Source organism: Echiichthys vipera, assembly GCF_963691815.1.
Source record: "Echiichthys vipera genome assembly, chromosome: 10".
NCBI lineage: Eukaryota > Metazoa > Chordata > Actinopteri > Perciformes > Trachinidae > Echiichthys > Echiichthys vipera.
In genome coordinates this window covers 9,946,986-9,961,445 of record NC_139835.1, presented here as the reverse complement: position 1 = coordinate 9,961,445, position 14,460 = coordinate 9,946,986, and the positions used below count along the sequence as shown (strand labels likewise).

The 14,460-nt window shown below is 39.3% G+C and overlaps 1 protein-coding gene across 2 annotated transcripts in view; it reads right to left on the bottom strand.

Annotated features, from left to right (window-relative positions):
* Positions 1–12,296: 12,296 nt before the first annotated feature.
* Positions 12,297–14,460, bottom strand: part of ube2f (ubiquitin-conjugating enzyme E2F (putative)) — a 72,468-nt gene continuing 70,304 nt past the window's right edge. For both annotated transcript variants that reach the window (XM_083921649.1, XM_083921650.1), the window contains exon 10: positions 12,297–13,865. In XM_083921649.1, the coding sequence (XP_083777775.1) occupies positions 13,815–13,865 (51 nt within the window). In that variant the 3' untranslated portion in view covers positions 12,297–13,814. The remainder of the gene's footprint in view (positions 13,866–14,460) is intronic.

Below are 14,460 nucleotides of genomic sequence, written 5' to 3'. Positions count from 1 at the left end.
ATGTTGCTGTGGGCGTTCATAATGTGTTAAATATGCATAATGCTGTAAAACGCTCACAGTAGGACTGTATATGTTTTAAAGTTGGAATAAATTAAGAACTATTTTTTCCACTTATTTACGTGTATGTAACAATTTGACGGTTCTGTCTTCTTCATCACCATGTAAAGGAAACGGATTTGCATTCATATGAAAAGGCGCTGCGTGATTAATGCATGCCAATGATCGCTACCTCATCCACCACTCAAACACTTATAGGTCCATGTCAGAAATGCATGTTCTTAAAGCAGACACACTGTACAACTGTTCTACTCTTTCTTGTGTACTTGTCTGCATAGTTCAATAGAAAAAATTCGGAGGAAAAAAAGAAATGCATGTTTATTTGACAGTAACGTTGTTCCAGTTTAACAAAGCAATGACAGTGGAGATGGAGCTTTATTTAATTACAGTAATATTCTCATTGTTTCTGCTTCTGTAAAAGTTGGCATGACTAAATGTATTACTGTTTGCAGCCTGCCAAGATAATCTCACAGAACAATGAATTGCCTCCCACGGCTAGAATGAGCATGTGGGCAGCTTTTGAAGCGGAACACAGGAAATAGAGAGGCGCTCTCTGTTAGAGACACACTGTCAAATACACAAGACACGTGTGAGCCTGCACACATCTGCCCATTCATTGCACACACCTGGAAACAACAAAAAGAGGTGTCTATAAGTTCTGATTCAACGTTACCTATTTTAGGTTTTATTGACTGTCAATAAGTTTTTACTGCATCTATTTCAACCTTAAGCAAAGTCATTGACAGACATTATTCATGTTCTATGTGTTATTAATACAGTTAGATTTGCATGGTTAAAAGCTTTAGCATATGTTTGTGAGGTTATAGAATATGAGAGGTTTATTTATTTATATACTTAAAAAAGTAAACCAAATAACTGAGACAGAAATGATGTTGGGTAGTACCCTCTACTCATCATGTAGAATAGATTAAGTTGCTGTTTGTTTCTCAAACAAACTCTCACAAAAAGGCTTTGCTGCCTTCAGATGTGCTTTATCTTCTAAAGTTCATTCTTCCCTTACATATTTTATAGGCACAGAACATGCAAAAATATAGATGGAGACACTTTGTAGCAATTATTAAATCCCTCTTTGACATGCACCTTGCAACATAAATGTAATGGCAATTTGAATTTTCAACGTTGTTTTGGTCTTATAAAGCACCTTGAACACTTTTATATACAGGCAGGTCAGACCTATAAGATTTTGGCAACTTTTCCTACCACAATCGTAACCAGATTAGCATTTCAACCCCATACTGTACACTCATGGTGGTCCGTATTTGAGGCTTGAATTGCAAAGTCTAAAAAGTCCTACAGTGGTGCAGGCTGTGAGAGAAAGGAATCATGTTTTTTCTTTGGCATAATTATTATCATACTCACCACTGTTATTCATCGGTGCTACCGTTCTTTCTGTAAAGTTCCTGTCAGCCATACAGATCATTCATAGAACAGTCTCCTTTGTCTGAACGACACAAAGCCATCACTTTAATAAAAACATGAAGTCAGCCATGCAATGCAGAGTTTAATGGATACTGAATGTGTCACCTTCATGTGTTCTTCACAATAATGATGCATTGTAAACACATAAATCAATAATCTGACAGCTATGGATTCAAGCATTTATCTTAAGCGTTCACACATAGTTCTGGTGAATAATAGATAAGTTTTCAGGTAAAGAACCTTTCACACATGCAGGGTCAGTGGATACAACAGTGCCCCTCCCTGAAATGTTCCTGCTGGCCTTCACAACACAGCATTTTCCCCTGAATGTTACTGGCTCTTGAGGTGGGACATTGGCGGTGTGTGAAAGGAACAAACCATAAAGATGCATATGTGAACGGGGCTTTGCTTAAAGGAAGAGTAATCAACATACAGGGCATTAATATAGCAGCAAACAAATAAATGCTTTGTGAAGATATAGTGGAGTAATGGCAACCTGAGCAGAGAATGAAGTCACTCTCCTTCTGTGTGCTATAATCCAGGTTTCTCTGGTGTTTGGTTTGATAGCCTGTACAGCTGACTTATCATGTCATTGAATGTGACCATGACAAAAAGTTGTTATTTCATCCTATTGGGGAATGATCTGAGAGCCATGTGGAGGCAGTTCCAGAGTTTTGAGTACAGCTGCTTTAACCTGTCCCCGACCATTCAAACAGACAGAACTTTTCTATAATATATGATTACTGTAATTTCACACAAATATACAGACTTACTGTATTTGACTGGTTGTCTATGAGTTAATCACAGTGTTATCATCTAAAGTGGACTGCAGTAGAGTCACTGGGGATGGGAATCAAAAACCGGTTCCAGTTAGGAACCAGTAACAAACTGGTATCATATGCCTCTGAGTTTGTCAATTCCTTTTATCAATGCCAGCATGTTTTCCTGAAAGTTGCACACTGCAAAACAATAACATCAATGACATCCACGCACAAAATTGATCAGGAATTATTAAGGGAATAGTAGGAAATATAGCCCTATATGTCGTCATCAAAGACAGGGGACACTATTCGTGATTACAGCCCTGCCAGTGTGATCAGAAATCCCTAATGCCTTATCAAAACTGAACTGAGCCTCTCTGAACTGAGCCTCTCTGTCCTTGGTCTCCTATGATATCCCCCTCCCTTCTTCACGCTCATGACCCTTTGACATTAGACATTTGACATCTTTCATTAAAGAGTGAAGAAAATGACGTCAGCTCATAAATAACTCATCTTGTGAGACTCCTCTTTGAGTAGAGTAAAATTGAGTTGAATGAACATGTACTGTCAAAAAGTGAAATGAACCAGTTTGTTTATGAACAAGACACACTTCTTACCGTCTTCCTCTTCCGAGTGAGAGACAAGTTTTATTGCTCAAGGAGATTCCTCATCATTCCTCACAGCAAATCTGTGAAACTCCTTTAATAACCCTGAGCACAGACACCTTGTCTGATCTGAAGTAGAAACAAGAGACTCATTTTTAGTATGTTTTTGAAACAACTACTAAATGGAATGTATATTGTGTAATAACATGAATTGAATTAACCTGGAGAGGAAAATGTGTAATTTGAAAGGACTCTGAATTGTCTGACATCAAATATAGTAAAGGTAAACGATAATATAAGTGCTGTCATGAAGAAATCGAGGATTATAGTTTAAGTTTTTCCTAGTCTGTATGCATGTGTCATGCCATCATACTGTATATTATTCTGTAAGGTGTGATACTAGTGATACAGTCGAGAGACTGTCAAGGGCCAAAATACATTTTGAATGAACGCCTGGAAACTGCTCTTGAGCTGTGAAGTACACCTCCTTCATCTTGGATTCCCCCTCTTCAAAGGAGATGAGCTTTAATGAGCAGATCTGGTGACCACTGACCACTTGATTTTAAAGTTAACCTTAAAAAAAAGTATGATTTCGCAAATAGTGTTCCATACCATAGCTTTGCCATAGCCCATCCATTTTCTGTGTTATTTTCGTGTGTGTGATTTCATGTTATAACCTATGTATAAATGTATAAATATATATTTATATTTTTGAAGTAAAACCCTCAAACCCAGGTTGTTTGTGATCTTTTATTCTGTTTTGTAAAGAGTCTTGTCCCTGTTTTATTAGAACAGGCGCTTTCAGATTGCGATTGATAAAATAATTGATAATAAAGGTCATGTCAGGTCTGAGTCTTTTATTATATCTTTTTTTTTTTAGGGGGTTTGTTAATGGTTAGATGGCTCATGTGGTAATTTTCTAAGCAATATCCGGCTGAGTTCTCCCTGCAATTAACCTCCAGGGCCTCAATCCCAAACACATTCTGAAATTGCTGCCACTTGAACACATCAACCCAGTGATGGACACTGAGCCCTGCTATTTCTGACCTGTACCCTATTATTCCTATACATTATCTCACTTGCGTGCTCGCTGCATGGATAGTTCCAGAGTGACATTTGGGTCATAACCATTAAGTATGTAAAGCGTTGCAGAAATGTGGTGCTGCTTAGAAATGGACAGAATCAGATGAGATGAAGTTGCATACAAAACACACACACACATATATGTATGTATATATATATATATATATATATATATACATAAACATATAAATTAAGAAACAAAGATTAATATTTGACATCTGATCAATCCTGTACAATCTTGTACTGTCTGCCTTAAGGGATGACTTGACATACAGTATAATATTTCATATTTCCCTGTGCTGCTCCAAACAGTCACCCAAGATACCCACATTAATCCACTATTTGTTTGTAGCTATATTTTAGACAGATATTTAGAGGATGCAATGTATTGAAGTTAACCATAGATCTAGACATCAAATGAACATGTAATTATATGAGACATGGAGGAAAAGAAGAATGAATTTAGAGCTCACTGAGGAACGACTGCATATTGGAAAAAAGAAAAAAGGAAAGAAAAGACAGACAATTGGGAGTAGGGTATATGCCATAATAATAACCTGATCTGCATGTCAGCAGAAAGTGGGAGGATAAGTACAGGTAGATAATGGTTCTGCTGACAATGTTCACCAATTTGTGGTGTACTTCAGAAAACTTTAAAAAGAAGACAGGAAAGCACTCCGGATGTGAGCCATTACCCTACTCCATCCTCCATCACACACACATGCACACACAGTTTAGTCAGAATAGATAATGATGGTGACAAAGACCATTTACGTTCTCTGATTATCTTTGCTGCTACACTGGTTCCACGTCTTCTTTTGAATCTATAGCAATCTCAAATGACGGTCTCCTGCCAATATTGGTGCAGGCCACAGCTGATGTGGGTGGGATCTTCTGGGCTACACAGGGGCACATCAGTCCATTCCAGCAGGTGGTACATGGTTTGTACTGATCCACAGCTGCACATGTTTCAGTTGTACAGGATTTCATCAGTACTCCATGTCCATTTTTCTCTATTTAGAGACTTCGATTTTGCCAGGTCATGACCCCTATCAAGGCATTCAGTGAGTGCTATTCCATCCATCTCCATCCATTCTAGAGCGTGGGTGTTATATTTTTCCAATCATCTTTTCATCAGTGGGGATTGCCTTGCTGGTGTCAAGCTCTGGTGTCAGCAGGTTCCACAAGCATACATGGCTGTGGACAGACTGTCGACGGATCTGCAGGGCTCATCCACACGAAGACGCGTTTTCCTGTAATTGCACAACTTTACCACAAACTTTGTTAACAATGCAGTCAAACCCTCCCCCCCCCCCCCCCCCCCCTAACCCCCACGGCGTCACATAACAACAAGAGTGCTGCTGCGTGAGAGACACGGACCCACAGACACATAGACTGAACTGGACTCTGAGCAACATGCAAGTGAAAGAATTAGGCCGACCAGATATTTCTCCCTTTTCCCTTATGGTCTGAATAAGTCGCTTAATTGGTCGCTAGTAGCTTTTTATAAATAAACTTTCCAAGAATTTCACAAAAAGGAGTGAGATAGTGCCCGCCTGTGAGTGCTTTGGGACGGGAAAGGGGCACACAGCAGCACCCTCTGCTCAGCAGTTACAGTGCCACATCCAGGCCTGGCAGGTGTATTACAGCGCTTTAGCCGGTTTCACTGGTTTCGTGTGGACGCAGATATTTCTTGAGCCGAGTCTGTGTGGACGGAAAACTTTTTAAGAACGAAGGAGTAAAAAAAAAGGTTGTTTTCGATCGTGTGGACGTACCCTTAGAATACTACTACAAGTAGTCAACTACTGTCTAGTTCACTGCTACTGCTGATGGTTCTTGAAAATGATTGGCCTGTTGAGTGTGACGAGTTTGTGGCCATCCCATAAGAGTTCAATAATATTTCAAAAAGGAATCTCAATCTAGTTAAGGATACGATGAGCAGAAGAGTCATTCTACTTTATCTATCAATTGAACTCTAGACCAATGGAACTACTGTTCATTTAGCTGCGACTTTTCTAAAATTCTTATTTATTATATCGTCGCTGTCGAGCGGGAACCTTGTATGTCCAAAACAGTCATTTTTCAGGAAATAAAATAAACTCATATATTGGTAGATATCTTTATGTAATAAATATTTAACCACAATCAAACTCAAATGGACTTATGAGGTTTTTGACCAGCGGATATGGAGATATGTGTTTTTTTCCGTCAGTGATTATAATGGCTGCATCTGAGTGTGTGACATTCCATTATCAGCAATTTACAGCTTACAGAGTTTAGTGTAGCTATTTGTGCACTCTGTTTTTCTTGCAATTGAACACATTTGACCAGAGTAGAGGGCTGCATTTTACGATGTGCCCACGGGACCTACAGGGCCCTTACAGTTTTGTTTTGCAGCGCAGTCGTTTTTTATATAGTTGGGGGCGGTCAGAGGAAGATAGAGCGCACTTTAATTTAAATTCTTGGTTGTTTACACAGAGTGATCGTCTCCGACTTTGTAAGCCTGACCATGTCTTACTCCCTGTCTAAACAGTGAGCATGTCAGATGTTTTTTACTTGCGTATCTCGGACGCTTTAATTTCGGGTCCGGGCCCATGCTTTGTCACACGACAACGCGACCTGAATTGTGTGATTTGTGTCAGTAACCTCATCATCAGCGAGCTGGTTGTGGGTCAGTTGTGAGTTGTCAATTTGCTACTTACTGGCTAATTTTAAAACATTTTATAAAGAGCTTTGCTTACCTGATCGATCAACTTAATATGTGTTTTCTTTTGTCATTTTTACTAGAAAATAAAATTTGTAATTTCTTCAATACAAACCTGGCCTGTGATGATTATTACAGACACCTTCATTTAAGACTGAAAAAATCCATCCTCGGACTGCATGAAAAAACATGATCATTTTACAAAAGTGTTTTACTTGTTTTAATGGACCTTGGTATAATAAAGACATTCCGATTTTTGATTCACTACATGTGTACCTGCGGAAATGAGGATGTGAACTGTTGGCAAGAGTTCTTGGTCTTGCAAATAAATGTGCATCCACCCAAGTACGATTTTTCTTTGTATTTTGCTGTTAACATCATCCCTTGATGATCCTACGATCTTCCAGCCCTAAAGAAACAACACATTGATACCATAACTATAAATATAAATATATGAGGAAATGACTCAGGAGATGAGTCATTAGAAAAAAAAAGGAGTAAACCAGATAAATGTACTTAAGTACGGTCAATTCTAGTGACATAATGATGATAGTTGTAATTAGACCAATTTACGAAGCCTCAATCTGCAGCTCAAGAGAATCAGGGCTATTTACCAGCCGTGAAAGTTGTTTTCACCTTGTGATTTTGTGTGTGTGTGTGTGTGTGTGTGTGTGTGTGTGTGTGTGTGTGTGTGTGTGTGTGTGTGTGTGTGTGTGTGTGTGTGTGTGTGTGTGTGTGTGTGTGTGTGTGTGTGTGTGTGTGTGTGAGGGAGAGGGAGAGGAAGAGAGAGATCATGGCAAAATGTGGTAGAAGAGATTTGAGTAATTTGCTAGGTGTTTGTATAACCGTCTGTGGGCAGATTTTGTCACTGTGATAGCGTCGTACAATGCCAGATTCATTCACAAAACTTTAAAGGTTGGTCGTTAAGAAATTAAGCCGAGTTCATAGGTGGGTGTGGCCCAAGCAAGGGAAGCGGAAGTAGGGGGGTAGGAAGTAGGGAAGGGGCCATTGCCCCACCGTTTTATGCTCTTGGCCCAATCTGCAGTCGCAGCTGGTGTGATCCCATCACAAGATAGTCTCTAGTTTATTCGGTGATGAACTTGTGTGTTGTATTTATCTATTCTAACTCTAGTCCAATAGTGTTTTTATATATATATTTTTACATTAAATCCATATATGTTCTTTGTTCTCCATAATAAAAACTAATTTCATATAATGTAAGTAAAGCATAACAAAAAACTTTATCATATCCAATATCATTACTTTTAAATAAGAAAGAAAGACAAATACAACACACATATAGATTCAAGTCTCGACATTATCCTCCTCCACCAATCACGTAGCTCCCAGCAGTGTTGCCTGCAGCCAATTTGTGAGAAAAATGATCATCTTATAAACCCATTCATCTTTTCCTTAATGTAGCTGCCAGGTGTGTGGTCAACAGGAACTCTGTAGGGACATGATTTTTGTACCTCATTATTTTCTCACCTTCTACCCAATTAAAGCTGTTAACGGAAGTGGGAATATATATTTTAAGTGAATCAAAGCTAATCGAAGAAGACTTCATTCAAAATGTATTTTGGCTCAGCGGGTAGGTGTGTAGTGACTAAGAAATCTGAAGAACTGCAGAAATATTATGCATATAGCTTTCAATCATCTCGTTACCTGGCTGTAGCTGTCAGTAGTACACACACACACACACACACACACACACACACACACACACACACACACACACACACACACACACACACACACACACACACACACACACACACACACACACACACACACACACACACACACACACACAGGCATAAAGGCATACAAAGCCAAAAAGATCATTATAATAATAATGGGTCTTAAAAAATCTTAACTCAAGGTACACTTACTAGATTAAAACTGGAGCTTTTAGCCAAGTCATGGCCTTCATCAGGGGATCGGCAAGCCACGAAAATTTCACTTTTCATAACATGAGACCTTTAAACTTTTATTTTAAACATTTTACTAACCAACTGATTACTAGAGAAAATAATTGGCACATTACTTGGTAATGATCATAATCATGGTTGGCAATTATAATTCTAATAACTTACTGAAACTTTTAGCTTGCATCTCTGATTGTCAGTTATAACCATAACATAATGAAATAAACAAGACACATGCGTTCTATTTATATTCTCTTTAATATATCTTAAAAAAATGGATATTCAATCTGAGAAAGAAGATGTTGAGGATTTGAAGAAGAACAGATTGTTAATCTTCTCCCGTGGCCCAAAGATGGAGTTAGCCCAAGCAGATACATTTCCCTGTAGCAGTGGGAAAAAATGTCAAACTAAAGGACATGTGACAAGTCAGGATATAAAGGGTGAGATTAAGTACGATGCTTAAGTATGCTAGAAAATACCGTTGAGCGGCCACAGTCACATTTGCTTGCAAATCCTTGGTATTCATCATGTTCTTAGGTCCTTTTATTTGAGCAGAAGCCACTGATGTCTGCTGTTCTGTTTACTTTCACTTAGAAAATAATAATAATATTTTGAGCTGTTGAACCCTGGGCCAGAATAACAAAAAAGAGGAGAAAGAGGGAACCAGGGCATGCTGACAAGTAAATGGTAAATGGTAAATGGACTTGTACTTATATAGCGCCTTTCTAGTCATCTGACTACTCAAGGCGCTTTCACAGTGTTTGTCACATTCACCCATTCACACAGACATTCACACTGATGGCAGTGGACATCTACATACCATCTAATTTGATCTAACCTTTCACACCTCATTTACACACCCATGCACAGCACGGGGAGCAATTCGGGGTTCAGTGTCTTGCCCAAGGACACTTCGGCATGTGGGGGGGAGATGGGGATCGAACCACCAATCTCTCGAACAGAGGACGACCCACTCTGCCACCAAGCCACAGCCAAGTCACATCATTTAAACAGGTCATACTTTAACTGATCTCTCACACACACACACACACACACACGCACACGCACACGCACGCTCAACAAGCATATTTCAAATTTAACACACACCCCATACATTCATTTTCAATCTTTTCTGACATCCTTTCTAAAATGCACCACTGGCAGATCAAATAGACTTTGCCTCATGCAGATGTTTGAACACAAAGCTGAATGGAGTGAGAGCAGTGTTGATGGTCAAATATAGGACTCAATCTGGATAAACAATGCTTGCCAGAGCCGAGCCCCCCGCCTGCTGACATAATATCCTTTCAAAGTACTGTTTCCAGGTCCAAGCCTTGTATTTCTAGTGTCGCAGTGCTGTTACTCATTGCTCAACCAGATCCAAGTTTTTTTTTTTTTTAAAACAAGATGAAATTGTAATTTTATCTCTTTTTTTGTTGTTCTACCTCTTTCCTATCAATGAAAAGGTGTGTCACTGAGGAAAGAAGTGATTATAAAAGGTTCACAGGTTCCGCCATTGTTGTTTGTTTTGTTCGACAAGAGCACTTGGACCCAAAGTTTTGAAAGGCTGTTACGTCAGACTTAAAGACCGGATATCTCCAATATCTTCCACATTGTAAGGATGTCAATACCCCTATTGAAAAGAAAATGAGTCCCTCATACCGAATGGAAACCTCTCAATTGCTAAATAGCTAGCTAGTAAGCTCACACATTATCATGTTACCTCGCTAGCCTGATTTCTAGCCAGTTAGCATGCTATCTAAGGGCCTGCATCCACAGTGTTTTATTCTGGGCGCTAGCGTAGTTTTTTAATTGTTTACTGTATTTTTCGGATTAAAAGTCGCTCCGGAGTATAAGTCGCACCAGCCGAAAATGCAGAATAAAGAAGGAAAAAAACATATATAAGTCGCACTGGAGTATAAGTCGCATTTTTTGGGGAAATTTATTTGATAAAATCCAACACCAAGAATAGACATTTCATCTTGAAAGGCAATTTAAACTAAAACTAGAATAGAGAACAACAGGCTGAATAAGTGTACGTTATATGACGCATAAACAACGAACTGAGAACGTGCCTGGTATGTTAACGTAACATATTACGGTAAGAGTCATTCAAATCACTATAACATATAGAACATACTATACGTTTACCAAACACTCTGTCAATCCTAATCACTAAATCCAATGAACTCTTCTTCCTCAGTGTCACTTCTGAACAACTCCGCCAACTCCAAGTAGCAGGTAGCATCTTTTTTTTCACAATGCACTTCTGCCATGACCCGCCCACGCCCAATTTTGATTGGTTGACGTGTGTGTGACGATTGCTGATATACGCCTAGTCTCTTACGTGACTGACATAAATAATAGCCCGGCCTATTATTTGATATTTTATGGTAATGTGTTAATAATTTCACAAATAAGTCGCTCCAGAGTATAAGTAGCACCCCCGGCCAAACTATGAAAAAAACTGCGACTTATAATATGAAAAATACGGTAATTGTTAATAATGAGGAGAGAACGTATGCGTAAAACTTTTTAGATAAGTGTTGTCACTGGAGCTCCTTTTTACATCAAAGACAAAAAAGAATAAAGACAAAAGCCAATTTGTATGGACAGATTGGTCAGACACTCAATCAGTGTGTTTACATGCAGTTTAAAAACCCAATTATAACCGAGTTAAGGGCATACTCCATTTTCTCAAACACAGTGTAAACACCATATCCGGGTTAACAGACCTAGAGAATTCCTTTGGTAACCGGAGTTCTCTGGCATCTTACCCAGATTATTATCGGGTTTCTCATCTGTGCATGCTCCCCACTCTGCAGCGGTGGCTTTTGACCCAAAAATATAATAAACCAGGAAGCAACATAATTGAAAACAAAGTGAAAAAAACAACTATAGAGATTAACCTTTGAACCGAGGTCGTAATTCTGTCCAAAAGTCGGCCATTTGTGATTTTGACAAAGGTGAACCAGAAAAGAAGCCATATTTAGTCCAGCTGTAGGTTGGCGGAGCGCCATCTGCTGTACCAGAGGTCGAGTTACTTTTCAGTTATATTCCCATTCAACCCCCTTTCATGTATACGAGGGGAACTTTAATAATCCGATCATTCCCTTAACCAGGGTAAGGCCATTTTCGGGTTACTGATGTGCATGTAAATGCACTGAACGTTGCTGGTAAGTGTTTTGCTTTTATTCATAAATGCATTGTAAGCTTGTTATCTCTGTAGTCAACACTTTGGTAACGTAGTTAGATAGCCATCTAGCTAACATTGATGTCATAGAAACAAAACCCACAGGGCGCTCCACAGCTCCCTACCAGCGCCTTGGATCAATAAAGTATTTCTATATTATTCTATTCTATTCTATTGCTCCCAGAATAAATTTTTTACGTCAACACTGCGCCCCTAACTGGATTTTCATCAACCTCTGCAACTGACTAGAGGTTCAAACCCTGACAGTGACATTATAAAGTCCATTCACACACAGAGAAAGAGAGAATGGAGTACCGTCCTTGCAGAGACACAACCTACATGTAAACTTGGGTAATCTCCCACAGCAACCAGAATGAGAAGGTGCTCACAATGCAGTTATAATGTCTTGGGACAGTAAAATGTGCTTTATTCTGGTCAGCAGCACAATAACAATGATATGAAACAAAAACTGAGGTTAAAGTGCTGACATTCAGCTTTATTTATGTTTTAAGGTAGTTTGTAGGACTTGTGGGCATGTTATACCACTGTAACCCCAAAACTAGAGAACAATGATGCTGAACATACACAACATGATATCTGGCTCTTTAGCTGCTAAATGTTCCACTATGTTCACCAGCTAATCACTCAGTGTGACTGTCTGCTGCTTGGTGCTGAGCAGGTAACATACACTGGGTTTTTAGAGCTTTAGCTTACAACAGAATCCTTCTGTCTGCAGAAACACTTCCATGAAAGTGTTGAGAATTAACCAACTTAGCTACGTTTTGGGTCGGACAGCTAAATAATAAGCTGAAACTATCTATAAAAAAATTGTTTAAGCTCAGGGGAGCTGCAGATACTGGTGATAATTCTCTGTAGGTTCATTACTACATGCAACCTCTTTCACGTTGTCATTCAATAACATTTTATCCAACAAACCTGACGTAGAAAAGGAGATACCAGTTCCTACACTGTTTATTGGTTATGGATGTGCAATTTAATTGAAATCAGTACCCTAAACTCAGAGCAACCACACAGCAAAAATGTGTCACTGTCATAGTCCATTCTGATTGCACTAAGTATGAATAAACCTCTCCACCCAAAAGGTACATGTTGGTACAGGTGTGTGTGTTTGTTTGAAACAAGAGAGACAGATGGAGGAAAGACAAAAAAAAGAAAGTGAAGAGATGAGGAATTGGAGCACAGAAGAGAAGTGAAGCTGAAAACGGTTGTAGTTTAAGTAGTCATACTTTATCCCAGTGGAGCTGAAAACATGAACAAAAAGTCTGTATGTGAGAGAGAGAGAGTGTGTGAGTGTGTGAGTGTGTGTGTGTGTGTATGTGTGTGTGTGTGCACACATGCGAGGAGAATGACAACAGAATTGGATGAGGCGGTCATTCACATGCTGTCTAGTGGGGCTAGCGGGCTTTCCAATTTAAGTGTGTGTGAATAATAGACAAGTGTATAGAAACCAGTGTATGTATATCTTTTACTACAAGATGTGACACTGTGCGTTAATGTGAATCACATGCATTTGTCTTAGCGACACAAAAATAGCAGGCACTGGAACAGAGAACTGATAGCAACAGATATTCTTTCTCCTGATTCGTCAATTTTTTTGACAGCTGAATGTCCTTTCATTTATTTTTGTTGCGCCGGTGAATCATCATATCCCTTCCTGGTAGTTGCCATGGCTCGTTTCTGACAGACTCAGGGACACCTCAGGGAGGCGGCAACATTCAGCGATCTCGTCACAATGAACAGACATCATGGTCACTCAACACTCAATCGATTAGGATAATTAAAGCATTCATTACTCAGACACGGATTTTTTTCCTTTTTTTTTCATTGCATTGTGGAGTTTATTGCAATCTGGTGAACGGCAGGGCATGGGCAGTGCTGTAGTGCCGAGAGGAGGGGAGTGGTAAAAGTCATAGAGTCAGCTGTTGATTCACACATGTGGAGGGAGTTGGCCAAGATAAGCAGAGGCAAGGTAGAGCAGTTTTGTTGGTAGGTGCAGGCTGATGTAGGTAGCCGATGCGTCTATCATCTGGCGTAGTGCTTGATGTAATCTTGAACCTTATTTCGAAAGTCCTCCTGGATTGGTGACAGGGAAAGGAAGTAAAAGTGTTAGATGAAAAAGCCTTTTATCTAACATTTATAGAAGGTGAGTAGCTGAAAGAAAGTGTCACAAACTAATATGATACCATGTAAAAAACACAATAAATACAAAGCACATCAACACAGACATGAAGGCATAGTTCACCCTCAAAACCATCATTTGTGCATCAGTTACTCACCCAAAATTTCCTTGAGTTCTCGAAGAAAAATGTGATTTTCTCACATGCCCCTATGGTGAACGAACAACCCTGTTACTTTAGTTCAAGGACTGGCATCTTTAAGTTGTACTCCATAAGATTTGAGATATGTTGTTTATAGCGGCCTCTGTGGCGGTAACATGTAACTGCAGGCGAGCCTGTTCTTTCAGAGCCTCCATCTTGCCACGTTCATGGTCACTATGTGTCTTGACAATTGTATTTTTTTTTTTTTGCTCTTTTGCAAACTTTATTGAAACACATTCACCTCTCTACTTCCACTCCGTCCCCTATATGTTACCCTCTTAAATCCATAAACACAAACATTTTCCTATTACACTTCTTCCCTTGATATAGGCCTGTCTCAGAAGTTGGAA